Consider the following 27,253-nt stretch of genomic DNA (forward strand, 5'->3'; position numbering starts at 1 on the left):
GCAACTGACATTTCTATGAAATGAATTGCACTATAAATATTGAGAGTTGACAACAGTGTAATGTCCTTTCCCCGTTTGTTTTTTTTATCGACATGGTTAGCACTGCCCCCTTAACGAGAGAAGACTGTTCACATGTTTTGTTTGTCTCTGCGTTTACTTTTGTTCCTTCCTCACAACCTGTGTACATCTTGTGACCTTTTTTTTTTTTTTTTTTTATCTTGAAAGCTACCCAAACAACTTACTGCAAAAAAAAAAAAAGACCTCCAAAAATGCTACAATATCTTAATTCAGAATTGCTTAAATAAACTTTTTTCAAGGTACAGTAACTGGCCAGGGTTTGTAAAATATGTATCTACAGTAAGGCTTTCTTTTACTCCTGGGTTGACTAAAAAAATTAACCTTCTGGTATCAAATCCTTTTTTACCAGTTTTAAGGGAAGATTATTATAAGCACTATTTTACTTTTAAGAAATCTTGTATAAGTAACTCTTGCTTCCCCCATCAGCAGGTTGCTTAATACTACATTTTTGTGTTAAAAGATTTTCAACATGTGAGTATTGTATTTTATGATTTGTATCAGGATACAGAACCATGTGTTCACATTCTTTTCTTTTGTTTTATAACATTTTTCAATATAAAATGTATATTTTAAGAAGCATCTGTGGGTGTATGACAGTAAAAATGATTATTCATTCATTCATTTATTACCTCATTCCTCTAGCGTACATAATATTTTCTTTGTTTGTGATGCAGGTGTTCATTTTTCCGTGTGTGTTTCTGTTCTAGGCTCCAGTGCTGTGGCTTGAAGGTCGGGGAGGCTCCGTCGTCTGCGGTGCCCCAGCCCCAAGAGGTGTGCAGGTCACCAGGGGACAGAGACCAAAGGGGCACCGCTGTGTCCATCAAGCGTCCCCTCTCCCCTCTTCTCAGCCTGAGCGACAGCCCAGTGCCCCCTGACACCATGCTGGCTCACAGGCGAGCCACCACCACCTCTGACACGCGGACTCCCAACATGGAGAACGGGCTGTGTGGCAAGCTGAACCACAACAAGAGCCCAGCAGGAGCCAAGACAGCAAGCATCCGTGATAAGATATCACAATGGGAGGGCAAAAAGGAGTCGGCCCCCCCAACTCTTACAGGGACATGTCCACTAAGTGCAACACAGAAGGAAGTGGAGACAGTGAGGAAAAAGGAACCCAAAGCTGCAGAGGTCCAAAGGACAGACAGCAAGAGGTTTGTCAGCTGGGAGAGACAAGACTCAGGGAAGGAGAATGTTGGAAAGCTGGGGGATTCAAGGCCCAAATCTCCAGAAGGCCTGATGAACAAAGACAGAGAAGTGATGCTCGAGAGGGGGTTTCGGGCTTCCAAGCCAACAGAACAACCCCAAGACAAGAAGACTGTTTTAACTCATGTTAAGAAACTGGAGAAGGCCACAAAGGAGGTTCCTGACAGGCCTTCACTGGCATTTCCAGGGAATTACTTCTGCCCTCCTTCAAAGGAGGAACTGGAGGAAACAGAAAAGAGGGCCAATGAGCCCATTTTTGGGACTTTTGATGTGGCTCGACCCGGTGGGTCACGGAGGAGGAGGGAGGGGGATTCAGAGAATGTATATAGTGAGCCAGGTGCTCCATCTATAAACCCTCTACCTAAACCTCAAAGAACCTTCCAGCACCACACACCACCCACCACCCCAGTTTCAGGGCCATGCTCTGGAAAGGGGAAGAGGAACTTGCCTCCTTTGCCCTCCATTCCTCCTCCACCCTTGCCCACATGCCCACCCCCAGGAGTTTGCAGGAGACCGTGGGCTGCAAAAGCACGTGACAGTAGCAACAGGTAAGAAGAAATGACAAATATGGGCAACCATTACTAGTTTGAACTCTCTGTCTAGTGGCAGACTTCTAGACCTTTAGTGAAGCTTGAGAAGTGCTGAAAAGACATTTAAAGTGCCTCAACTCCAAAGCAACAATTTCAGAAATATATAGTTTAATGATCTGTTATGAAATCAGGATTAACCAGCGATGGTTCAGGGTACAGATCTTCTAACCTTTCCCCCAACACCACCGGCCAAACACTGAGGTGCACAACATCTCTCCCACATCTGCTGTAAATCAAAACCACCAGTGACCTCATGCTGTATCTAAATATCCCTCAAAATGAGCTCATTGGTTGGATCTGAGGAATGTACACGTCGACTCGACTCATTCCTCCTTCCAGAACTCAACTGGAAGGAGAGAACAACATGAAGAGTGGTGTCAAAGAGGCCCTTTGCTTTTTCAAGAGTTTTAGACTTGACGGTAGAAGCGACCTTCAGTAAGACCTTCAGCTGTCACAAATGAGTTGTCAGGAATTCACTGTGCAGAGTTTGAATTTCCAAATGTAACAGTCTGCATTGTTGCCTAAAATCTGCTCCAGAATCTGAAACACCTATTCGGCCATGAACAATTAACATGTTGAAAGTTTTACTTAGTTGTTCTTGAATTCAGATGTTTCCAATCAAATATACAGGGGTCTGTAGGGTAACGAAAAAATGTGAACTCTGCAATATTGGAGCACATCTATTGTTCACTTTCTCCAGTGGTCTGAATTCTTGTTTGGAGCTTGGCTTGGATCCATTACATTCCATACCATATGTGGAAGCTCTGTTCAAGTGTGCTGTGTCAAGCCCTTTGTTTGGTCAGGCTGTCTCCCTCTGGAGTGTCCCTTGCAGGGAGCATTTTTGTTTCTTCGTCCTGTGTGTTCACAAATACCCAGAGTTACCAATTTATTAGATACACCTAGCTTCGTCCAATGCTGTCCAGCAGCCCTGCAATAAAAGCCACTGTTTAAAGGATTGTAATGTTTAGTTCTTGCTACAACAGAGGTGGTGATCCGTCCATTGATGTTGCTTAACTTTATTTGATGTATCAGAAACAATGCACAAATGTTTAACATTACTATGATGTCCATGTGCCAGGTTCCGTCAAATGGCTAGTTTACAAATGCAATTTAAAGACAAATACAGACATCCAGATAACAAGAGAAAGCTTGAAGGAAAGCATGTTATGTTGTTATATTATAGTATGTTATGAAGTTGCAACAATTCAATCCTGCAACACTACACAGAAGAAAACTCAGTATGTAAGCTTCTAAAAGGTGAGATTAATGGCAGGGCTTTTGTATTGCATTGCCTTGTTTGCAGGAAGCTTTACTAATAACGTGGCAGCTTAGTGGGAACGCAAACCCTGGATGTTCTTGTTACTTTATTCTACTGGGCTTTTTTCTTTGGTAATAATCGAACACAGATGTGTTCATTTAAATGTTGCAAGTATCAAATGGTAACATCAGTTTTGCTGCTTGACATTTCAATCGTTTTTTTTTTAAGTATCAACATGACAGCAATCTCTTCCTGTTTCTTTGTATTGGGGGTGAAACTTTGCTGAATCGTTGTGCTGCTGTGTCCACCAGGAAGTCTTACGAATTTGAGGATCTGCTACAGTCTTCTACAGAAAGCTGCCGGGTGGACTGGTACGCCCAGTCCAGACTGGGCCTAACACGCACTTTATCAGAAGAGAATGTCTACGAGGACATAATAGGTAACTAATGCATATCGCTCCTATGTTGTTCCTCAACCAACTGGAACCTGAGAAATCAGGTTTCTAACATGTGATTTCAAATTGTTACAATATTAATTTTGAGTGAAGAAGTGCACTTTAGCTTTAATGTTGTCCTACAACTGTATTTTATGTGTCCTAAATACGCTGCATGACCCTCGAGTTTCAGTTCTTTAATGTTGTCAGTTCTTTAATGTTTCAGTTCTTTAATGTTGTCCTACAACTGTATTTCCTGTGTCCTATATAAGCTGCATGACCCTCGAGTTTCAGTTCTTGTATCCATGGGTGTCACAGAGTTCAGTACCCGAGTTGAGGAGGAGGACAAACTGTCCTACCGCTGCTCTGTTTTTTCTGCCCCACTTTTAATTTAGAGCCATGCTGCTTCAACTTTTATTAAAAAAATTATACGTAGAAACCTGAACTACGTTCCTACCTTATTGTCTGCACTGTTATGCCAACCCCACCTAGAGCCTGTTTAATTTCATAACGTACAATAGTGGCGTTGTGTGAGCGTGTACCGAAGCTGAGGTTGGCTCCTGTGATTGTCAGTGCAGCAGGGGGCATGTGAAGGGCTCAGAGTCATGGCACATTACTGGCAATGGCTTCAGTGTGTGTTTGATTTTCATCGGGAGACTGGTGTGTAATGAGTGCTGCTTGCTGGCAACAATCGAATTAAGTGTAATTATATTTGAGTGATGCCACAACTTATTTTGGATCTGTTTATAGTTTCCTCCTTTCATACAGTAGTATTGTTCATTAACATACTCAGACACTGTTCACCAAACACTAACCAGCATCCCATGGGTAAAAGAAATCAAATTTACTGTCGTTGTGCGCTCACAAAACAGCTCAGGGAGGGAGAGCTATAGATAGTGTGGTGAATGGTTGGGATGTCCTCAAAGTCCCACAAACCTCACATAAACACGCTTTAAACACATAATCCACATGCCTGTCAGTGTTAGAGGAGTGTGAGGCTAACTCACATGTGTATAGCTGACAGCACACACAGACACGCACACGCACACACTGTAGAGATTAGCGTGACATCAGCCAGCGATGTGAAAAACAGTATACTGGTCCCTTGTTTTCTTTGGAGGGAGAAGGAGCAGAGAACTGAACGTCCCTCTTCATTCGCCTACTCATACAGATCACATCTGGTGGATGGATTGATAGAGCAGAGGAGAGATAGAGAGACAGACAAAGAGAGGAAGAGGCACAGGTTTTTAGAAAACTACCTTGCACCATATATGCAGGGGGGGGGGGGGGACTACATTTAGCTTTCGTGCAAACATCTTATCACAGCGAAATATGAGCTAGGGGAAGCAAACTACTACCTCTCTGCACATCTGGAGTTGGAATCATCTGGCAAAACAAACATGATTGATATGGAAAGAATACTTATCTGCTCCCTGGAAAGAGCAGGTTATTATGGTTGTTACGTAAACCGGCAGACAGTGATTTGTTGAAACAAACATGTTTTTTCTTCTGAAGATCCTCCATCCAAGGAAAACCCCTATGAAGATATAGAGCTGGAGAGAAGTTGCTTGGGAAGCAAATGTGTTTCACCTGCCTCCTCATCTCCGGTCCCCGACACAGCAACAAAGGTAGCTGATCACCAATACATCACTATAAAGACAAACTGAAGCAGCTCTATACTAAAATAATGTGTTTGTCTCTACCAGCTCTCTTCCAAACCTGGTTTCTTCAGACAGAACTCAGAACGACGAAGCTTTAAGGTCCCGGAGCTACGAAAGACCAACAGAGACACTGGCATCTCCTCACCTTCCCGCATCAGCCCCCCCTCAACACCCAGCAGCCCTGACGACACCCCCAGTCTCTCCGGAGACCCTTACAATCGCAGACGGAGGAAAATCCCCAAGGTACGGAGGTCTGAGAGGCCTCTCACAGAGTACTGTGATTTATGGTCCAACATGCAGCTCAGGGAGGTTCGGAGCCGGTCCACTCAGGCTGACATATGGGGATGAGTAAGGCAGAGGAACATTTCTGATGGATATTTCCTGTGGGAAGTGTGCAGAGAGGAAGGCCACACTGAAGCTGTATTGTAATGAATAGGAACCTGGCAGGTTTTGTTTATTAAAGATTGACATTTCTTTTACTTGAACTCCTCCAGATGGTGCTGAAAATCAACGGTATCTTCGAGGCACGGAGAGGGAAGAAACGCATGAAGAGGGTGTCTCAGTCGACTGAGTCCAGCTCAGGGAGAGGTGAGGCGTCACGTATAACAGCACATCATAAAGCTTTTGTTTGTTTTTTACCCATCAACTCTGGATTTAGTGAAAGAAAGTCAACACTCACTAGTTGCACCTTTTTAAGCAGTAAATAAGGGCTATGCCTGTCGTCTGTTGTTAGCAGGATATCTCAAACATTTGGTAATTTATTTCTATCAAATCTGACAAAGGGGTAGAGAAGAGGCACAAGTGTTTAGTTTCTAGTGTGTCAACAGATTCAGGTGTAGATCCTGGTTTTGAATTTCGGGAATTGCTTTAAGGCCTTTTTTTTTTTTTTAACATCGGGACAATCTTTCTCTGACATTTTTACTTCTCTCTTCTGTTCAATGATCGTCTGGCACTATGTGTAATAAATATTTCATGCAAATCTTGATAGACGACCCCTTGAAGGGAAAATTTGTAGGGAGAGAAAAATCTGGCAAATCACAGACAACATGTGAAAGACATACAATACTAACACACAAAACCATCTAAGAACATTAGTGTAGCTCAGGTCTGCCCAGCCACTACGCCAAAAGGAACTTTCTTTTCTGTCAACACTCTACACGCTGCAGACGCTTTTCATCATGCTACCTTTTCCATGGCCCATAGTTTGACCACCAAGACTTTGTACTGTATGTTCACCCTTACAGAAAAAACACACGGGTTGTCCATGTTTTCCACATGGGACAATTGTGATCACATGTGTACCACATGTTGCAATATATAATAACATGGGAAAATATGTGGATAGGTTTTCACATGGGCATCTACATGGGCTTCACACATTGCACCATTAAAATGTTCCGAAACCATGCTTCCTATGGGCTAAATATATGTTTCACATGTTGCACAATCACATGTGTATGTGGTCACATGTATTTGTACATGTGAAATGTACAATGTGTTTTTTCTGTAAGTCCATGCAGCCTCAGTACCTCATCATGTGAATCCATTTAGTTTCATGGCCAAGGCAACATTTCTGTGTCGGCTGAGACTGACCCATGTTTCAGAGGCCTGGGTGTTTTCGTGTGCGAGTGGCTACGGTTGGAATGAAAGCAATGACAGCAATTTCCATGTGCCTGAGTTTCCTGTGTTATTTGCAGTCTCATCACACTCTGCTTTTCTTTTTCACTCTCTCTTTCCTTTTGTTTAGTGACAGATGAGAACAGTGAGTCGGAAAGTGACACGGAAGAGAAACTTAAAGGTGAGAACACACAATCAATACTCGTACACACAGTAACTACATAGTGCATGTCTAGTAGTACACGTATGAAATAGTTGTGTATCTGTGTAATGTAATAATTGAAAAGTAAGCACATTAGGGACGTGTACAAAAACTGATTCAAATCACAGTTTTCCTTTTTTTCATCGTTGCAGCAGATTATAAACATCTGAAATGCACACAGATGGAACTGTAGATTGCGTTACTTATTTGCTTGTGTCTACATATGTGCATGGACATGGATGTATTCACATGAAATGTGTTTCTCCGTCCCTCAGCTCACAGCCAGCGGCTGGTGTCGGTCCAGTCCATGTTGAGGCAGGCGGGGCGGTACCGGACCTTGGAGAAGGATTTGATGGAGTTGCAGGAGAGGAAACTCTTTGAGTATTTTATAGTTGTTGCGCTCCACAAGACCAAAGCCGGAGTTCCTTACCTGCCGGAAGTCACACAGCAGTTTCCTCTCAAGGTAAAAGAGGATAGCAATGTTACCGAAGCCAAATGAGAAGAAATAAAAAAAAATTCTGCAAAGGAAGCATCATTGTGAGTTTTTTTTTTTTTTTTACCCAAATAGATCTCTGTTCTTTTACCTGACCAATAGTAATAATACAACCTGTATACACCAGTTCGTAAGCGCATGGAAGCTCTTGTCAGGGAAAAGAAACGTCACAGGAAACTGTAAATTCTACATTTATGGGAACATAAACACCAGTTTTTTTTAAATATAAAAAAAGCCAAGGAAAAAGGTAGCGTTTCTTTTTTTATAGTGTTGTAATTTTGTAGTACACAACTTGGTGTGATGTAAAACATCTAGACTTCTGATTATCTTATTATCTTATCAAGGCCATTTGTTCAAGTCTCACTTACTAAAAAGAGTAATAGTGTAGTTTCAGTATGAGTGATGTTTTTTTAGGAAGAGGTACACTTTATTTTTCTGTGTATCTCAGGATTCTAATCTGGAAACTGTGTTTGTGAAACTGTCAGACTTTAATAGTGTGACCCTTCCAGCAGTGTTAAATATGTGAAATAAATTTGTTTCCACTTGTTTTTTCTTTTGTCATCCAGCTTGAGAGGAGCTTTAAGTTCATGCGGGAGACCGAGGACCAGCTGAAGGTCATCCCTCAGTTCTGCTTCCCCGACGCCAAGGACTGGGCGCCTGTCGACAACTTTCCCAGGTCAGTCCAAGTCTGTCTGCTGCCGTGGCACACAGGAACAAAGTGAAGCGAAACTAAACAGCGACACAGGAATTTCCCAGCAGAGTGGTAATAGCTCAGCTGTTTTCCTTGCTAATAATCACCTGGTAGTGAGGAAACTGAAAGAAAGAAAATGGCCTAATGGCTTGTAAATATGACTATTCTTTCATTAACTACAAGGCACTGAAAATGACAAATTCATACAAGGAGAAACGGTGGATTTAGCACCTTACACCTGGCTTGTTATTACAAAATCCCCTTTCGTTGTATACTGCTGTGTTACCCAATACCGCCTCTCAACGCCTGCATTGTTCCGAGAAGTGATGATGTGCGTCCTCATGATGATGGCTAATAATTAGCTGGAGAAAAATGCCTGAAGGGTGAGGGGCCAGCAAACACACACCTGCAACAAACTGTCTGACACTCTCCCCTGTCAAGAAGGTCAATGAATACCTGTCGGGTAGAAGTTAGGAGGTTTTGTGTGGGTATTTCCAGAGTAAGCCTGTCCTGAGGGTCTTTCCTCTCACATACAAAGTCAGGTTTTGTTTGCAAAAGTTCAGCCCCGAATGAAATTTTCTGAACTCCATGTAACAGTTTTAAATAGTTTCCAGATTGTGAATGATCTTTTTTTTTTTTCTCTTTCACACATCCCCAGTGAGACATTCTCATTTGTTCTGACTGGAGAAGATGGAAGTAGGCGGTTTGGATACTGCCGGCGTTTACTGGTATGCTCTAAAAAACACTACTGCCCCCGGTCACAAGCTTCCTCTAATTCACTTTAATAACGTTAATCCCTCATTATAAATTTGTTCATCCAATTCCTTCTGCTCCTGTTAACCTCCCGACATATTTTCTTGAATTTGCTTGAAAATACTATTCCGATTTTTCTCCTGAATGTACCTGCAAAGTCTCTGCAAAACAAAGGCTTTGATTTGCTCCACTGCTCTAATCCTCCTAGTTGTAGTTGGGTGAGCAGTTTTGTGTTCTGACTTTCTGTCTGTCTTTTTCTCTCTGGCCGCTCTCAGCCCAGCGGTAAAGGCCGAAGGCTCCCGGAGGTCTACTGTATCGTCAGTCGCCTCGGATGCTTCGACCTCTTCTCCAAGGTACACATAGTGACTTAAGCATAGTTAAAAATGCGCAAACTATTTTCAGATCTATCACTTGCAGTTCTATTACTTCTATCACATTCATTGGAACTGCAAGTTTCACACAAACTCTTACATACAACCTCAACTCCACCAAAAAAAATACCACCCCCGGAGCCCACAGAGCCCCCCACCTCCTCCCGCTACCCGGGTCCACTTCCCCACAGAGCCCTGCAGTCTTGGATCCAGCGCAGCAGCACAGCTGAAATGCAGCTGATGTGGTTACCGCAGTGGAAAAGGCTCCCTGTAATGAGCCTTGATTTATCTGCATGTTGACCTCTGTAAATATCTGCAGTGTGCATATATCACTGCCAAAGTTGGATCTGTGAGGATACATACATTATCATAAATGAAGGGTTTTCTAAATACGTGTTTTCTTCAGATCTTCTCCACAAATGTTGAACACTATACAGATGTGTGCACAGTATGTTGGTCGAGGAGTAAGCATCGCTGATTCTGGGTGATAGTCGTTTCTTGTATTGACTATGTTTGGCTGTTCACTCTGCAACACGGTCAGAATGCATGAGTTGGGGATAATCATATCCAGTGTGGTTGACCAAAACCAAAGGAGGCATCACATAGAGTTACCTCATTCTGGATTAATTTACAACAGAGTATGCATCCGATGCCAGTTTAACTGTTAATTTACAGATAGAAGTTACTGTAATCTCAGTGAGACTTTTACCTGGTTTAAATAAGGGGAAATGCAAAATTCTATAATAAAATAAATAAACATTTTACACTGATGTTGACATGTGTATATATAAATCACGTTTATTCCACTTCAATTCAGAAGCAAATCTGAACCCCAATCGTACCATTCTGCATAAACAGTGCTTCAGTTTTAGTACGTCAAGTACACTTTGTGGCTTATACGATGGTACTTTTACTTTATTATTTTCAATACTAAGTCAAACTTTTTGTATTGTTACTCAAGAACAACAACATTTTCACATGTATATTTGACATATTTCACGCCTATCACCCCGCCTAAGTTAGAAATATTTTAAAGTACGCATTTTTTGGTGTATTCAAAGGATTACATTTGAGCCGGGGTTGTCAGTGAGGGGTAGAAAGACCAACACAGTACATCCAGTATGCATATTTGTGATTACTGGTATTTAAATTACAGAGTTTCCTTCTCTGCCTTTTTTCCAGATCCTGGATGAAGTGGAAAAGAGGAGGGCTATCTCTCCTGCTCTGGTGCAGCCTTTTATGAGAGGCATCATGGAGGCTCCCTTCCCCGCTCCAGGAAGGACTATCACTGTCAAAAACTTCCTACCTGGCTCTGGGACAGAGGTGAGATGATGATGGCGGAAAACAGGATTTGCATAAAAACACTGTCACCCAAATCTTGGCAGCAAAACCAATACGTTTTAGAAAATAATATAAATTAGTGCATTAATGTCTTTGCATACCCGTGTATTATGCACATGGCATCTAATAGTCTTTTTGTTTTTGTTTGTGTCCTTCTCTCTGTCTTTCCTGCAGGTGATAGAGCTGTGTCGACCGTCAGACTCCCGTCTGGAACACGTGGACTTCGAATGTCTCTTCTCCTCCTTGAGCCTCCGTCTCCTTCTGCGAGTGTTTGCCTCTCTGCTGCTGGAGCGCAGGGTCATCTTCACTGCTGACAAACTCAGGTTGGCTCCAGCAAAATATCGCCACAAAGCACGATGCTTCATTTGATTTCCGAACCAAAGACCGCATGTTCAATCTTTGCAACAAACCTCAGCGAGGTGGAGTCATGAGAGGGTTTTAATTAATTTGTTTCATAAATCTTCGTCTATAAAACGAATGGAGGCGGGGCAATGATGCTGTAAAGAGTAAAGAGTTTGGAGGATATAACCTCAAGTCGACGGGCATTCTGAGGAACAGAAGATCCCGACCGAGCGAGAGGAAGGAATGCTGTTATGTTATACAGTCGTCTGGGGAACAATCAGTTCTTCTCTGGAAAACTGTCATGGATGCCAGAGAGAAGGAGTTAGGCTTCAAAGCGTGACTGCAGAGCTCACGCGCGTGCACAGTGACGTCCTCACGCCAACGCAGTTCACTCAGATCTTTAACTCTTAAACCATTATCACAGCAATTAGACGCCCCCAAAAGTTTTTAGTTTTAGTTTTTTTTTTAAGCTGTGCTACACCTGGTTCAACATGTGGGATGAGTCATTCTAAACTGATTTAGTGAAGAAACACAGTGAGGGAAACAATACAGAAACAGAAACAATACAATATGCAGCTCTCAGAGTTTAGTGTATTTTCCCTTTTGTACTCCTGTAACATGGTTTATGTGGTAGCATTGGAAGCATTTCTCACCAGAGCTCATAAACAGAGCTGTTGCACTCCCTCCACCATTCAGTGGAAATTTGACCTCGCCAGTCAACATTTTAATGAATTAACTGTGAGCAGATGCACACCCGGGACAGATTAAAACAACAGTGTGAGTGCTGCCGCTGTGCAGTTTTTACAAGTGTTACATCACCTGAAACATTCCTCTCAGATTGACAACAGGTTTGTTGGGGCAAAAACAAATTCACTTTTCACTTTATGTTCCTCTTTAATAAATGTGTGGCAGGAGAGGTTGTTTTTTTCTGGGGGAGCAGGTTAGCACCATCTGCTGGTAGAAATTTAGGCAGAGCTGTCTTTCAAAGAGATATTTGTGGCATATTTTCCTATTTCTGTGAATATAATTGAGATAGTTCACATTTCTGTGTCCAGCACATTTGAATCAAAGAAGTATGCATCATCATTATGTATTATCATCTGTGTCTTGACCTGTGCTACATGTTTAACACAGCCAAATGCAGTAGGTGGTTGTAAAGTAACAGTAGCAGTATTTCCCAGTACATTACTGGGTATTAATAGTGATAATAATGTCGTGTGATGTGCAGCTGTGCATGTGCTGGATTAAATAGAATAGACTGTACACTGAATCTACAGTATGTAGAGATGTGTTATGTAACAGGACAGCGGTATGAAATGACAAAATACTCCTAAGATAATTAATAATATTAAGTTTAAAAAGCTCCCTCTTACCCGCGGAAGCAGAAGTTGTTCTTTTAGCACCCTTTCTGAAGCTTTTATTTCATCTTCATTAGATGAAGTTTTCCAGTTCTCATGGGATTATATATTTTAATTTTCCTCAGACATAATTTCTCATCCTTGTTGAGTTAAATACTGAGATTAAAAATGCATTCAAAGAACACTGTTTCAAAGGTCCATAAAGAACTTTCAGTGGTTCAAAACTACCTCTGATGGTTTATTTGAATAATAATAAAGTCCACTATTACAGTATCTGCAGGGTATTCTTTTGTAGTGTAATACTTGACACAGTTTCTTAAAGGGTTTTTCATTGAAAGATTGTTTTTCTACCGTACTGTATTATTAGAATTAGAAGTGGTTAATAAATAGTTTCCATTTTGATATAACTATGATCTTCTCTGTCTCTCTTTCCGCAGCACATTGTCTCAGTGCTGTCATGCAGTCGTGGCTCTGCTCTATCCCTTCACCTGGCAGCACACATACATCCCCGTGCTCCCACCATCCATGTTGGATATAGTCTGCACCCCAACTCCCTTTATAGTGGGCCTCCTCTCCAGCTCTCTACCTCGACTCAAAGAGCTGCCCATCGAAGAGGTAACAGAAGATTTTTTTTTTTTTTTTCTTTTGTGATAGGCAGTAAGCTGTGGTGCCCTTGACTCTGGGCCTTTCCTCCACTGAACAATAGCTCCAGGAAATGACATCACTCTGTCTCTCTATGCTCAGGTCCTGGTGGTCGACCTCGGCAACAGCCGCTTCCTACGACAGGTAGGAACTATAGCAACATGGAGAGCACACAGAAGCTTTCGTTGTTAAACTCTATGACACACGTAGTAACTCCACCAGATGTGTGGACACAATATGTTAATTCACTGCCGTATGTTGACTGTATTTACATCTGGCTTTTTGCTATCCTCCACAGCTGGATGATGAGGACTCCATTCTTCCTCACAAGCTGCAGGCTGCACTCGAACATGTGTTGGACAAGAGGAGGGAGCTGGCCTGTGAGAAAGGAGATCTGCCCAATGGTGACTCAGCACATTTTCTGCTGCTTATGTTTTGATGTATTATTTACAAGATATCTACTGTTTTATCTCGTTTAAGAACACTTCTAATAAGAAGAATCCCTGACTCCTCGCCGCATTAATTGTTGTTGCGTTTTTTAAAAATAACATCAGCAGTTTTTCAGCTGTCTTAAAGCTCTGGTTTAGATGGCATTGAAGCCCTCTTACCATTCTAAAGTGTTCAGAGTATTTCCAAATATAACTTATTCCTTTTTCTGCAATGTAAATTTCCAATAATCATTGAACACATCCCTAATGATAGCTGCCAAATGCTTTCAATAATAATAATAATTTAAAAAAAAAAAGACATTTTGAGACACCTTTGACTTATCACGTAGCAACTTGATCATAGTTCGGTAGTACATTGAAACATTTCTCAGTGAAAACTTTCCTGGGCAATTCTATTATATTCCAGGAATTTTGTAAGTAACTGGAGAGCTACATGCTACTATTTCACATTTGTCCTAATTAATGCGCCTTTACTGAAGTCTACTTATACTAAAGGGGCATTCAAGTGTGATGAAGCAGATAATGTGATTGCGCAAAAATGTGTAGCAATACACTTGTGCAACATAACATTGCTGCCTCTCTGGTGTGGTCACAAAGACGGCAAAATCGATTTTGGTCACCAAAAAAGAAAGTGTGTCCTTGGAAAAACCTTGATGAGATAATGAATCCTTCTGATAATTCCTTTGCAGATCATTACTGCATTGGTCATTCTGTTACGTAAGCCCGTAAATATCATATCATTAAATCTTTTCCCCTTCTTTCTCTGTGGTTTTCTCTCCTCTTCGTCCTCCCAGACTCCAGCTCTCTCAGCACGGTGGTGTCGGAGGCCTTCGTGCGTTTCTTCGTGGAGATGGTGGGTCACTACTCCCTCTTCATGGGTGGAGCGGAGCGGGACGATGAGGCTGTCTCCTCCCCCGCGTTGCCCAGCCCCTCTTCGTCGTCCTCTTCCTTCTCCTCCTCCTCCTCCTCATTTCAGCGCGACGCCTTTCGCAAAGCGGTCACTTCCAAGAGCTTGAGAAGGTTTCTGGAGGTGTTCATGGAGACGCAGATGTTTACCGGTTTCATCCAGGAGAGGGAGCTGCGCAGGCAGGGACTTAGAGGTATTGAGATTGGACTGGGTGTCACAGTATAATTTAGAATTGATCAAATAGACATACTAGTAGAATATATTTACCTTCTGTATGATTCAAAAGTACTATTTCTGCAAATTTTTTTTACCTTTTAAAACCCTGTTGAAATTAAATTCAAATTTTTGCTCAGCGACTGTGAACAATTATCTCTTTTCAAGACAATAGAGTTTCTACAAAGTTTTCTCATAAGCCTAGAAAAAATATTATACCATTTAACACGTGCTAATATATTTTATTACTCTTCGGTATCTTCTAACACTATGAAACTGTATAGATATTAATTTTCTCTTGAGATCTTAACCCTATAACCTGGTCTTAATCTGCTGTTGAACTTAGTTCACAGTAGTTGTGATGGAGCTTTTATTATTCACAAAACTCATTATTTACACAACTTTTTTTTGACGAGAAGTTGTGACATTGTTTTGAAAAATTGTAAAGTAAGTTCCAATGGTCATGAGGATTGCGTGTTGTGGTCAAAAGCTCCAGAACAAGCAGGTAAACTGATGTTGTTTTGTCAACTGCTGTTTCCAAGTTCAAGAATGAACTGTGAAGTTCAATGATGTCATGATTATTTTTTATAATTTACGTTGATCCACCTTAAACATGAGATCTCTATATAAATGGAATAAATATGAATGAATAAATAAGTTGCAGTAAAAGCACAAGAATCAATACATCAATATCTACTCTGCATTAGTTAAATGTTACTCCAGCAGAGGTCATTAACACCTTTAAAACGTCTGACTTTCTCATTTGTTCTTTTGTGTCCAGGTCTCTTTGAGATTAGAGCACAAGAGTATCTGGATTTGTTGCCTGGGAGCGAACAAAGAGGAGTCAACAAGTTCCTCAAGGGTTTAGGTGAGAGTTACCGCACAGCCTCAGTCAATCAGCTGTTTCAGCTGATCAATTCATAAACTCTAAAAACTTCAATTTTTATGGAAACATATTTTTCTCGAATAAACATGCCTTGATGTAGATCTGTTGATCGTTTCAGGAAACAAGATGAAATTCCTTTCCAAGAAATGAGACTTGGAGTCCAGCTGTCAGCAGTGAAAGCAGGACACAGAAGAAGAGGCGCTCCCTGGACGTGGAGAACGTGTAGATGGAGACGTGTCTTCACAACGAAGGAGGACCTCTGAAGTGAACTGGACTCATAGTTTGTGAACACGAGGGAATCTGGGGACGTTAGGGTTTAGCTCTCCGCTTCATTAGCCTCTCATTCCATTGGTGTTGTGAAGGCTTTACTCAGCTCGGACCAAAACTCCCCTCCAACACGATAAAGCAACGTCCAACAGTATCAGATTACAGCGTGTTACTGTACAGCACAGTGTAAATGTTTTAGGAACAGTGTTCTTGCTCTCTAACTTGGCCTGTAAATCTGTGAGGAGAAGGGTCAGTTTTGTACAATAATTTCCTATACATTCCAAGTATTTTCTATAGAAGCTTTTATAAATACAATAGTACAACTTCTTCGTCGACAGGAGGCTTTTAAGTTAATTTATATTCCTTTCTTAGACAAACTTAATCTCTTTTTAAATTTCTTTCAAATGAGTGCAAAGGAATCTCCTGTAGTGTTTAATACGCTTTATTTAACAGAGTCTAGTGCAGACTGTTTGTAGACCACTTTGGGTTGTCGGGGATATGTACCACTGTTTTAAGTACTTTTATTGGAAACAGAATGAGACGGAGGAAAATGTCAGGATGAGAGGGAAATCAATGTGAACATGTCTCTCACTTGGGTTTCAGTCGAGGACGTCGGGAAGGAACTGAGGGATGATGTGTATCTTAGGCCAATCAGTATCAACGTGTTTCACAAAGCAACTAGAGCTGCCTGAAACCTGATTGAGAATGCAATGAAACTTCATAAATAAAGTGATTTGATGTAGACCAATGAATTCTCTTTTATCAAACAATAATCTATTTGTGTTATTTGTCCAGCTCTACTGGTTTAATGTATCATTTTCAGCTTATAATGTAACGTCACTTCTAGCAAACTTAATGTTATAAGTTGCCGTGTAGTGGTTTTAGACACCAAATAATCAGGATTTAAACCTCCGCCATTCAGCAAACAAACCTCTATAATTTAACAGAAGTAGTTTCATATTATATATGTACATAGGTTTGGGTTTAGTATTGTTAAACAACAAGTATTTACAACAACAAACAGTCAAAAAAGGAATTAAATTGTAAATCCATGAAATGAGATCCGCGTACATTAAGATGAATAGAATAGTGTTGGAGATCTTAAAATAGAAATAGAAAATACTGGAAGAACAACGTGACATAAGCAACTTCTAGCAACAACATTAGACAGACTTGTATTCTATGTTTAAAGGGACAATTGCATTGTTTTACATTCTCTCTGCTTTCTGTTCTTTCTGTGCCTCCATCCTGTTCCCACTCAGTTCATTCACTGCCTAACAGGACAATCATTTTATTCAACAGGACCGGTTCTATTTAACTTCTATTGATTGATTCTATTTGAGCACGACTATTTTGTATTAGAGCAAAATGAGGTGATCAATCACTATAATAATATATAACCAAGGTAAAATCCCAGGTTACAGCATCAGCTTTCGTAAAAACAAAATGTGTGTGGATCTTGCATATTTAAGGTACACTTTGGTAATACCCGCAGTATCCAGTAGGGGGCTCTGTTCCCCAGTTTATGTTTCTCTGCAACACGTTGCCTTACAGAGTCCAAGTTCAGAATTACATTTCAGATAATTAGGCCTCCAGACCTTTAATGAGTTGCACAACAGGCCCAATTCCAACAATATGTATCGCCTCTGTCTGCCCGCAGGAGAGTAAAAGAAACATGACAAGTGAAAAGTGGAACTGGAAAGTAAGGTTACAGCTGGCATCTCCCCCAAAATGTCTCAAGAGTCTTTACTTTGTCAGTTCTTTTGCATCAAATACATTTACATCTCCGTAGCTACTTAAACACAAACTAAAAGTATGTGATTAGATTCTAGCGTATTTAAGATTGTGTGTATATGACATGAAAACACAAAGGAACATTCACAATAGACTATAATATATCAGAGTTAAAGGTACAGTGGTAGAAACAAGGGGGATAAAAATATTAACTTTAATTGTTCAACAAGGCCTTTAAGGCAATATTGTTTATTTTGCTTTTTTTTTTTATGAGATGCCAAAAAGTAGACCCTATAATCTACATTTTACACATTTAATATCTGGGCCAAAGTTGCACAGTGTTTCCTTTAAAGTTAGTTTTAATTAAGTAAACTTTCTTACCACAAGAAAAAAAAACAAAAAAAAAGTATAGTGTCACATCCTCTTCATTATGAAGAAGTGATTTTATCTTGATTTCCTCTGAACTCCCGCCCCTTTCATTTGCTTTCCTTTTCTTTTCAGAGCCCTCCTCCTCCTCCTCTTCCTCTCCTCCTTTTCGTCATTGCGTGTTGACCGGTCAGCCCTCCCCCTCCCCTCCCCTCCCCTCTCCCCCCTCCCCCCCCTCCCCCTTCCCTCCCTATGGTCTTTTTCTCTGGCTTTTTCCAGGCTTCATGTCATACCACGGCTAATTCCTGAAATTCCTGCCCTCCTCTCGCTTCAAACAAGCAGCTCCAGGAAGGAGACGAGGCAGCAGAAAACAAACAAAGAAGAAAAAAAAAGAAAGAAAATAAATCCTCAAGGAGTCACTTTAAAAAAACAAAAAAAATATTATTTAAAGAGAAAAAAACAAAAAAATATTGCTGTACCTACCTGCCTGCCAGACGAGTTTCACCAGGTAAGTCAATATACGAGTGTTGTTGTTGTTGTTGTTGTTGTTTTTCTGAAAGAGTCATGTTCATATTTGAACAACCCGACTGCGTCCTTGTATAAATGTGAAGTCCGCGTTTCACCGCCTCCTCTCTGAATCACTCCTCACTCAGTGTCGGAGATAACATTCCTCAAATGTCTCGCATTTCTCCGCTCAGATTCTGACGTTTCTCCTTTTAATTCCCGCAGAGGAGCGCGGAGAGTGAGCGGGACTTCCTGACTGCTCCGCAGCCGGAACCGTTTCTGCGCTCAGAGGGAATCACGTCACAGCCGCGCGGTCAAACATCAGCGCCTGTTCGGGTAAACTTTTACATTCAAAACAGTCCACATATTAACTCGCAGGATTTCATTTTTTTTTATTCTCCCCCTCCCCCCCCGCCCCCCGTCCTCGTCTTTCAACAAGTGTGAGTACACTGCAAATGGTCTGAATTGTTATTATTATTATTATTATTTTTTTTAAGGTAATTAAAACACGTGCGATTGAGTGACGTATCCCTGGCAAACTATGTCGAGTGAAATATTATAAGCGAAAACAAATTACTCGGCAAGCAGGCAGAGGTTTAACCTGTTATTATATATTATTCTGATACTGATGCATTCATGATCTAAGAGGCTGCCGAGGTGGAGCTGCCTCTTGCTGTTTCGTATCATTTACCAACATGCCTTTAAAATCTTTAGATGAACTTGTGAGTGCAGCTGTCCTATAATTGGAGAGCAGTGAAAGGTTTATTTGCGTCTGAAATATAGTTGGGTAAATATATAGAGAAGCATCAGGCGGAAGCAAGAATGTAAATGAATGTACTTAATTTTCACTAACACAAAAATATATAGCATCAAAATGTACTTCAAGAATTTAACGTTATTCCCTAAACCTTCCTTACCATTATATTATTATACTGTACATATTGTGGTATGGGATTATTGTTGGTATTTGTGCAATTCTTTTTTTGATTACAATTCTAGCGGATTGAGTTGATGTCTGCGGTCATGTGGTTGAATGCATCATATTTTGTAGGCTGATTAGATGATTGGTTTTCAGACTCTTAGTCTGCAAGGTGATTGTAACTAAGAAAGAAAAACAACAAGCGCTTCAGAAGTGAATTTAAGTGGCTACAGCACAGAAGAGAAATGGCATTCTTTACTTCACACAGCTGGATGTCATATCATTGCTGTACATGGTCTCTGCTCTGCTGTGGTTTTTGAGAAATGTGCTGCAGTTTTATTGTACTGTACTCGAGTATTCACATTTTGCACCACTTTATGTACACTGCTGCATTACAGAGGTAATTATGTTCTTTTTACTTCATTTAGTTGAGCTATGATTTACTTCGCAGATACAAAACTAACAATCATCCAATAAAACATGCCGTTTATTGAACTGATAAGAAGCGTGGAGAGTAGTTAGACTGAGCTTCATCTCACACGACTACATTTCAATCTTTTACTTCCACCATAACGCTCAGCAACAGTAAATCATAGATAGAAACATATTAGTCAGGGGCCATTGTTATTGAGTAAGACTCTGGCTGCAGGACCTTTACTTGAAACAAGTAGCTTTTGTAAAAGATTTGAATGCCAGCAGTGGAAATGAGACGGAAGCGCTGCAGCAGCAGGGAGTGTGTGGGAAGTTACACGAATAGCATGAGTCTAATATAGCTCATGCAGGTGTCTCCAGGAGCGGGATTAGAAAGTTAACCTTGAGTAAAACTTGTAAGTATCGTACCGGTCCTTTTGATTCAGCCGTATCTTTTAATGGCTGCCTAGAAATGAACAAGTTATTTCATAATTGCCAGACTGGTGCGATAGTCCTGCTCTGCGAAACACCCCAAGGACAGCTCACAAGGAAACACAAAGTAACTTGAAAGTACAGTTGTAACAAAAGATTATTTCTGTCAGCAATTGATTTAATAGTTTTCTCAATCAGTGGGAAAAATACCCATCACAAGTTTGTAAAGCTGAGGTGTATTCATATTCGTATTCGTATTTATATTGGCACGTTTCGTACATTCAGCAGTCCAAAAGTGTAAGACAATAAATTTACTACGAAAGAAAATCTGCAAATATTTACATTTTAAAAAGCTGGAACAAATCATTTTTGGCAGTTTAGCTTCCAAATAAGATTATCCAAACACATGCAGAGTAGTTTTCTTTCAATTGATTTTTTTTCCTTTCAGCTTTACCTAGTATATACTTTTTAATCTTGTGATCACATAATATTCAACTTTATCAAATGTGCCTCTTAAAATGATAAGAAATATTCAAAATGACGTTTTTTTTTTTGGTGATTTTGTAAATACTGTATGTCAGTGTGTGATAGACTTTGTATTGTACTGTGTATTTCAATCAATTTTCTCTTGACTGCAGGCTTGAAAAGGCAGAGCGAGTGTGTGTGTGTATTTTCGATCAGGGTCCGAGATAACTGGAAGACCTGCGTGTGTGTGTGTGTGTGTGTGTGTGTCTCATGGTGTCCCGTGGGACAGCTGAGAGGAGTGTGTTTTCCAGAGGAGCAACAGGTGGAATGGAGCGGAGTGACAGTGTGACGGCAGGCTGAAAAACACACCTGTCAGAGCCTCCTCTGAAGTGTCAGGCAGAGCAGTTTGAGTTTTTTTTTTTTTTTTTTTTTTTTTTTGTCCAGGCCTCGGCCCCTTTTGTTTTCAAGGTTCACTGTTGTCTCAGACAGATGAATTATATTGTAATGTGAACTCTGAGGTTGACTGTGTGGTGGGGCCCCGGGGGTGGATGTGTTTGTATGTGTGGGTGAATGAGTGGAACCAGAGGGGAGCTAAAAGCTATGTAAAGGTGTGTGTGAGCCAGAAGAGAAATGGGTGTTTCATCCTTGTTTGGGAGTCAGACTGTATGTGTGTTTGAGTTGCCTTGAGACAGGTCCTCTCCTCAGTGGAGGAGTTTTACTTTTTTTTTTTTTTTTTTTTTCCGCTGTGCTCATCCCACATAGCGATCATTCCTCCTCCGCTCGCACGAGAAAAAAAACGAATAATGCCTCAGATATGAGCCTTGTAGAACAAAGACTTTCTGCGCCTCCCTCCCATCCCTCTCTAGCGAGAGCACTCGGCACCCGCTGCTCTGTGCTGTGTGTGACTGTGTTGTCCATTGATTACAGCCAGTCTCATGGATCTTTATGTTTGGATTATCTGGGACTGATCTGTAGAGCCTGTTCTCTTTTTATTTTATTTATTTTTATTTCTCTTAACTCTTCCCCTGTTGACCTTCAGAGAGGACAGAGGGTGAGTCTCAGGCAGTTGGAGCTGTGGGATGATGAAAAGTTCAGAGTCTTGACTACCAGCTTCATGTTCAAGCTGCTGCACACGCTTACATCTGCTGTTTGTTCCTACTAACTGTTGTCCGCTCAACTTTAAGAGCGTAACATACTGTGGTATTAGTGTGACTAGTTTGTTTACATTATCTACTCGTTATACTCACCAGTCTAGCCTTCTAGCCAGCATGTGGTTGTATGTCAAAGAGCCAATATTTTTGACATAATTTACAAATTGCCGCTGGTATAAGGTTTAGAGGCTGCATTTCTATATATTTGATCCTCGTTTTTTGTAGTTTAAACCCGCTATAACAGATTTTTTTGGCCACTTAAACATGACACTGACATATTATCATTGTTGAAAGTTGATATGTTGAACTTGGCAAACAGTTTACACTCCCTATTTACACTCCCAGAGGCCACCAAGTCATTTTGGCATCTAAATCTTGAGTTGAGTGTCTGGCCACTCAATGAGTCAAATATTCCCTCTTGGAGCTCCGTGCTTGGTCTTTACTAAAAACAAAACGGAGTCAATCATGTTCTCTATCTGTCATTTGGTGCCTGGGATATTAGAGCGTTCTTGCTGGAACAGCTGCCAGCTGGAAACTGCAGCCGGCAGCGAGGCTGAACCACAGCAGTGGAAGTTGTAAAGCACTGAGCGGAGAGACGCTGAAGGGAACACTGTGGAGTCAAGTGATAACGCTGTGGTTTGTCACTGCAAGTGAAAGGCGGCCAATTAATCAATAAGATAATCAGCAGATTAATTGATAGTAAAAAATAATCGTTGTTGGCTGCCCTACAGTCATGCTGTGTAGCAGAGTTATTAAAGTATCGTCTGGTATTTTCCGGTATCTGCAAATGTTTCAGAAGCAGGTGTTTTCTCTCTACATTGCCATATGAACATAAATCTAACATCTCAAAAGGAAAATCCTCTGTTTTGTGTGTGTGTGTGTGTGTGTGTGTGTGTGTGTGTGTGTGTGTGTGTGTGTGTGTGTGTGTGTGTGTGTGTGTGTGTGTGTGTGTGTGTGTGTGTGTGTGTGTATTCAGTGTGTGAAGCTTGGAGGCTCCCGCTGGTGCAGCCCAGTGGGACTCGGTGCCAGAGAACACGTGCCCTCAGCAAAAACCCGACAAAACAAACCCGTCGGTCGCCACGGGCTCTCACTGCGACTTTATTTCCATCACATAGCCTGATCCCATACCGCTGCCTTATTCTCAAAATGCTTCCTGCCTTTACATTCCCGGCCTGATTAGTGGAGATTGGGACCACTTGAGTACACACACACACACACACACACACACACACACACACACACACACACACACACACACACACACACACACACACACACACACACACACACACACACACACACACACACACACACACACACACACACACACACACACACACACACACACACACACACACTCTCACATATAATCCTACGCTCCATGAGTGGTAGCAGGTACTGAAGCTTTCTGGATATCGACACACATTTTATTTATTTTTTTTAGCTGCAGTGTTGCTTTGGGCTGAATGCCAACGATCACTGTAACAATAGCTGCTGTTTAACAGCTATAATGTTTGCCATGTTCACCATCTTACTTACAGCATCTTTGCTTGCTAACATTTAAACACAACTCAGTTCTGTGAGTGTTTGGTCATAAATCAAAGTGATGGGACAAATTTAGACCTGATGGTTTCACCGGATGAAAAGTAAGGATCCCCTAAGTTATACATTTTCATCCTGAAAGAAGAGAACTAAATTTCATCACCTAATAGATGTTGAAGCCTTTTTCACCAAAACCACCCAAGATTGAAGGGATTCCCAAAATCATCAGGAACAATGACTGGCTGTCTTTGCGATGTTTTGAGCCCCTTCATTAAATAATTGGTGATACAAATTTAAGTGGTGGAAATCATGCCTGACCACCAATCTCCACATGAAGCCGCCCTGCCGGCCCACCTGGCTGGTTCTGGCCCAGGTCAAAGGTGAACAGAGGCTCAGCTACCTGCAGCCTTCTGTGGGCTTTCCCTCTGTTTTAATATTTAGATTTGTGTGTGTGTGTGTGTGTGTGTGTGTGTGTGTGTGTGTGTGTGTGTGTGTGTGTGTGTGTGTGTGTGTGCAGCTCTTTATTCAAGCGTGTGTTTTTCTTTCCTCATAATTTGTCGCCATGAGTGTGTTTGTGTTCATTGGTCAGTGTGTGTGCAGTTGTATTTAAGGGGTGGGGGTCAGTCGGGGGTGACGTGGCCCCCTGACCGTAGCACCAGCTGGGGGATTATCCCGTTGAGCAGATCCAGGGAAAAGGGGCCACGCTGGGGTTGGATGAGGGGCTGGATGGGTGAGGGAGGAACGGAGGGAGAGGGAGTTGTTGGATGGGGGAGTAGGTTGGGTTGGGGAGGGGGTTGTTTTAAGGCATGGCTTAGGTTAATTAACCTCCTGGACACTTTGAGAGGCACAGGGCCGCACACTAATGGTTTATGGCCGCCACAAATCTTCCAGGGACGTCCGGAGGCCCCGAGCCGGAGCTGCAGTTTGTTTGGGATCAGTTACACCAACAGGACAAATGTCAAAATGTTCCTTTCGTCCAGAAAGGTTTTGTTTTGTTGCGATTCTTAGCAAAGCCATTAGCTCACTGTTGAGTAGCGGGTCGGCTCGTGATCAAGATTAGGCCTTACTGGAATGTGTGCCAGAAATAATTTTGAAGATATTTAAGTAGTTTCAGTTGTTACGTGTGTAATTATATTCTGAAAAGTTCGGTTACAAAAGAAAGGAGGGAAAATTTTACCCAACATTGTTTTTAAATTTGTCAAATGATCCAAGTGCTTCTGCAATTAGATTTTTTTTTAAACTATTTTTTTTAAGTCATCTTACCGTTTCCTAACTGATTTAAAATATGTACATAAACTATATTAAGGCAGAATTAAAGGTGCTCTGTTTCAATTAAAGTTTCACTTTTTATGCAGAAGTTTTGCCCGATAGAGCTTCACACCCTCACGAGAGAAGATCTGTTAACTACCTGATTATGATAATCATGATATGATAATGTGACACTTTCAGTTTGGTAATGCTTCACATGTTGCCTTTGGTGTTATCCAGAATTCAAAGGTCAGACTGTTATTTACACATTATTTACCACATTATTGAGAATAATGATGTATTTATTAAATCTTTGAAACCAGGGGATTTTGGGCATTTTTGCTTGATAAAGGACTTAAAGTTTGACCAAATCATCTGTCAGTGAACAAATAGTTGTATTATTCAACTGTTTAGTGCACTTACTGAAAATGTTGCCCAGGGATTGTTATTGACTGTATTTTAAATGAGATTTTATCAGAAAAATTGGTTCAAAAATGACATTTAGAATGAATTTGAATGAAAATATTTTTATATTAATGACATTCAGGGTTTAATTTAATTTTAAATACTCATTTCAAAAGCCAGGCCCTAACTGTAACCACTCTCATGTGGGGGAAACACTTGAAGTGGAGTCATATGTATTAATCACCCTTCAGAAAACTAATATATACCTACAGTATCTTTGTGTCCATGTAAATTTTAATTCTACTTTTACTGTTTCTGACTGTCTGGTAGTGTTTTCTTAAGTGTATTTCATCTCTGTTCATCTTTACGTGGACATCTGTATGTACAAACGTGTGTGTGAGGGACAGAAAGAGATGTGGAGGGAGGCCGACCGGCCGGACGCTTCACAGGAAGCGTCGTGGAGCATCAGGCGGCTCAAAGGAAGCGTGGGGGTGGTGCACCGGACTGGCTGGAGGATCTTACTCATACCCCACAACACTTTGAATCACTCACCATATCACCGTGATCTCTTCTCAACCTCATAATTTTGATCCCTGTACTCTCTCCACATGTAACACACACACACACACACACACACTCATGTTTGGGATTATGACTGACGTCATTGTCACTGCTTTTCTCTCTGTTGCCCTAAATGGACATGGAGGTCTCACACTGGCAGGAAAACAGTCCAGGACAAACAAAAACCTGTGTTTGTGTTGACTCATGAGTTTTGCGAGCTCTTTCTTCACTGCGTCCCTCCATTGTGCCCGCTGTCCCTTCTTCTCCTGCACGTTTGTCGAGAGGAAGAGGTGGAGCCCACGTCTGTCTCATTCTCTCCACCCAAATATATAAGCACTGTGTGCACATCCTAAACAAATTGGTGTGCAGAGAAAACAGGATGTCAATCTGTTGCAAGGCAAACGTCCCCATTCTGTCACCCTCCTTTGGATACACTCCTGTTTTTTTTTCTGTCATAAAGAATCAGTGGAATGACAAGTTGATCCTTTTAATTACTCTGCTGGTTATTGCAATAGTCCTCCACCCTAAACAATGCACAAACACATTAATTAGGATTTTAATAACAAAGTCAGTTATATCACTGATGAAGAAATGGGCACCCTAAAAAGCCCCCCGGCCTTAATATCCTGGTATGATGCTCCTTGGCCTGAGTGTTTGAGTGTGTCTGCGGGCGCTGATCCAACTTTAATGTGTCTCCTCATTTGTGGACTTCAGGGCCCTCCTGTAACCCCCCTCCCCCCAACACCAGGTGCCTCTCAGTTATTTGTTTTCATGTTGACACTAACCTAATGAATGATCTGAGAAACTTTGTGGCAAGTCAGGGTTAGCAGATATTGAGCTGATGTGATCCTGGACTCTGGTCACCATTCATAGCTGCCCGAATGTAGCAGCGAGGTTTTCTAACCAACCTACAGTTGATGAACTCATGTGCTCACTGACATTTAGTCTACAGACCAGTTTAAGGATGAAAACTTTACTCCGATTTTGGTAACTTTCATATTAACATTTAATATAAAGTAATACAGTTAATACACCGACCTTATGAGACGCTGTCCGACACTGTCAACTCAAAAAGTAGTGGCCAGTCTATAAGGCTGAGCAGGATTACATACTTCATGTATGTAATAATATCCTACGGAAGTATAAGTCATGTCTCTGTGTCCAGAAGTTGTAACTAAGCTGAGGGTTTGAAAGTACCTTCAATACCCCCATGAGACACATTACTGGGCAAAATTACTACAACTAACACCCCCTGCAACTTCCAACCCCAACAGCAAGTCATTGAACAATGGACGAATAACAGAAAAATATGAACAGCCATTTTTCTCCTTTCTTTATTTGTAACTTCTGTTTTAAAAATTGTTATATACATGAAGTTTCCTTGGGTGCTTAACTTTAAAAAAAAAAAAAATTTTAAGTATTTTTGCCAAATACACACAATAAGAAAGTGATTAACATGTCAGAACATGATACAAATAGACTTTATATTTACTGTTTATAACAGTAGATCATATTGAACAATTACAAGCATACTCAGTATGTCAGTACAAAAAAAAAAACCTTTGGTTTGATTGTCAATGTTTTACTTTTGTTGTTCATTTAAAACAATGAAGTTGTTTTAAACTTCATTTTCATTTCAGTTTAAGAAACCTATACAGACAAATTCACAATTGTTCTGATTGTTTTCCCTAGATAGATCTAGATTTGAAAAACGTTCTCCTGCCAGAGCACCATGTCAATTATATCCCTGTCTTTCTTTC

At 41.0% G+C, this 27,253-nt stretch overlaps 3 protein-coding genes across 6 annotated transcripts in view; 2 read left to right on the forward strand and 1 right to left on the reverse strand.

Moving 5' to 3' along the window:
- Positions 1-16,503, forward strand: part of LOC138619085 (DENN domain-containing protein 2A) — a 37,126-nt gene extending 20,623 nt beyond the window's left edge. For all 4 annotated transcript variants that reach the window (XM_069695308.1, XM_069695306.1, XM_069695307.1 and 1 more), the window contains 18 exons: positions 786-1,829; positions 3,441-3,568; positions 5,078-5,190; positions 5,269-5,466; positions 5,718-5,811; positions 6,971-7,021; positions 7,318-7,505; positions 8,102-8,211; positions 8,885-8,954; positions 9,255-9,332; positions 10,533-10,673; positions 10,866-11,014; positions 12,829-13,006; positions 13,136-13,177; positions 13,332-13,437; positions 14,277-14,582; positions 15,384-15,470; positions 15,607-16,503. In XM_069695308.1, the coding sequence (XP_069551409.1) occupies positions 786-1,829; positions 3,441-3,568; positions 5,078-5,190; positions 5,269-5,466; positions 5,718-5,811; positions 6,971-7,021; positions 7,318-7,505; positions 8,102-8,211; positions 8,885-8,954; positions 9,255-9,332; positions 10,533-10,673; positions 10,866-11,014; positions 12,829-13,006; positions 13,136-13,177; positions 13,332-13,437; positions 14,277-14,582; positions 15,384-15,470; positions 15,607-15,638 (3,115 nt within the window). In that variant the 3' untranslated portion in view covers positions 15,639-16,503. The remainder of the gene's footprint in view (positions 1-785; positions 1,830-3,440; positions 3,569-5,077; positions 5,191-5,268; positions 5,467-5,717; positions 5,812-6,970; positions 7,022-7,317; positions 7,506-8,101; positions 8,212-8,884; positions 8,955-9,254; positions 9,333-10,532; positions 10,674-10,865; positions 11,015-12,828; positions 13,007-13,135; positions 13,178-13,331; positions 13,438-14,276; positions 14,583-15,383; positions 15,471-15,606) is intronic.
- Positions 1-27,253, reverse strand: part of adck2 (aarF domain containing kinase 2) — a 284,765-nt gene that overhangs the window by 25,451 nt on the left and 232,061 nt on the right. The window lies entirely within an intron of this gene.
- Positions 18,603-27,253, forward strand: part of LOC138619095 (transcriptional enhancer factor TEF-3) — a 246,969-nt gene continuing 238,318 nt past the window's right edge. The window contains exon 1 of the mRNA XM_069695323.1: positions 18,603-18,695. The gene's annotated coding sequence lies outside the window, so the exon portion shown is untranslated. The remainder of the gene's footprint in view (positions 18,696-27,253) is intronic.

The sequence above is a fragment of the Brachyistius frenatus genome, unplaced genomic scaffold (assembly GCF_029030835.1).
Source record: "Brachyistius frenatus isolate BFR_SWC_R1_liver_20210118 unplaced genomic scaffold, ASM2903083v1 Contig_19, whole genome shotgun sequence".
NCBI classification, from domain to species: Eukaryota; Metazoa; Chordata; class Actinopteri; family Embiotocidae; genus Brachyistius; species Brachyistius frenatus.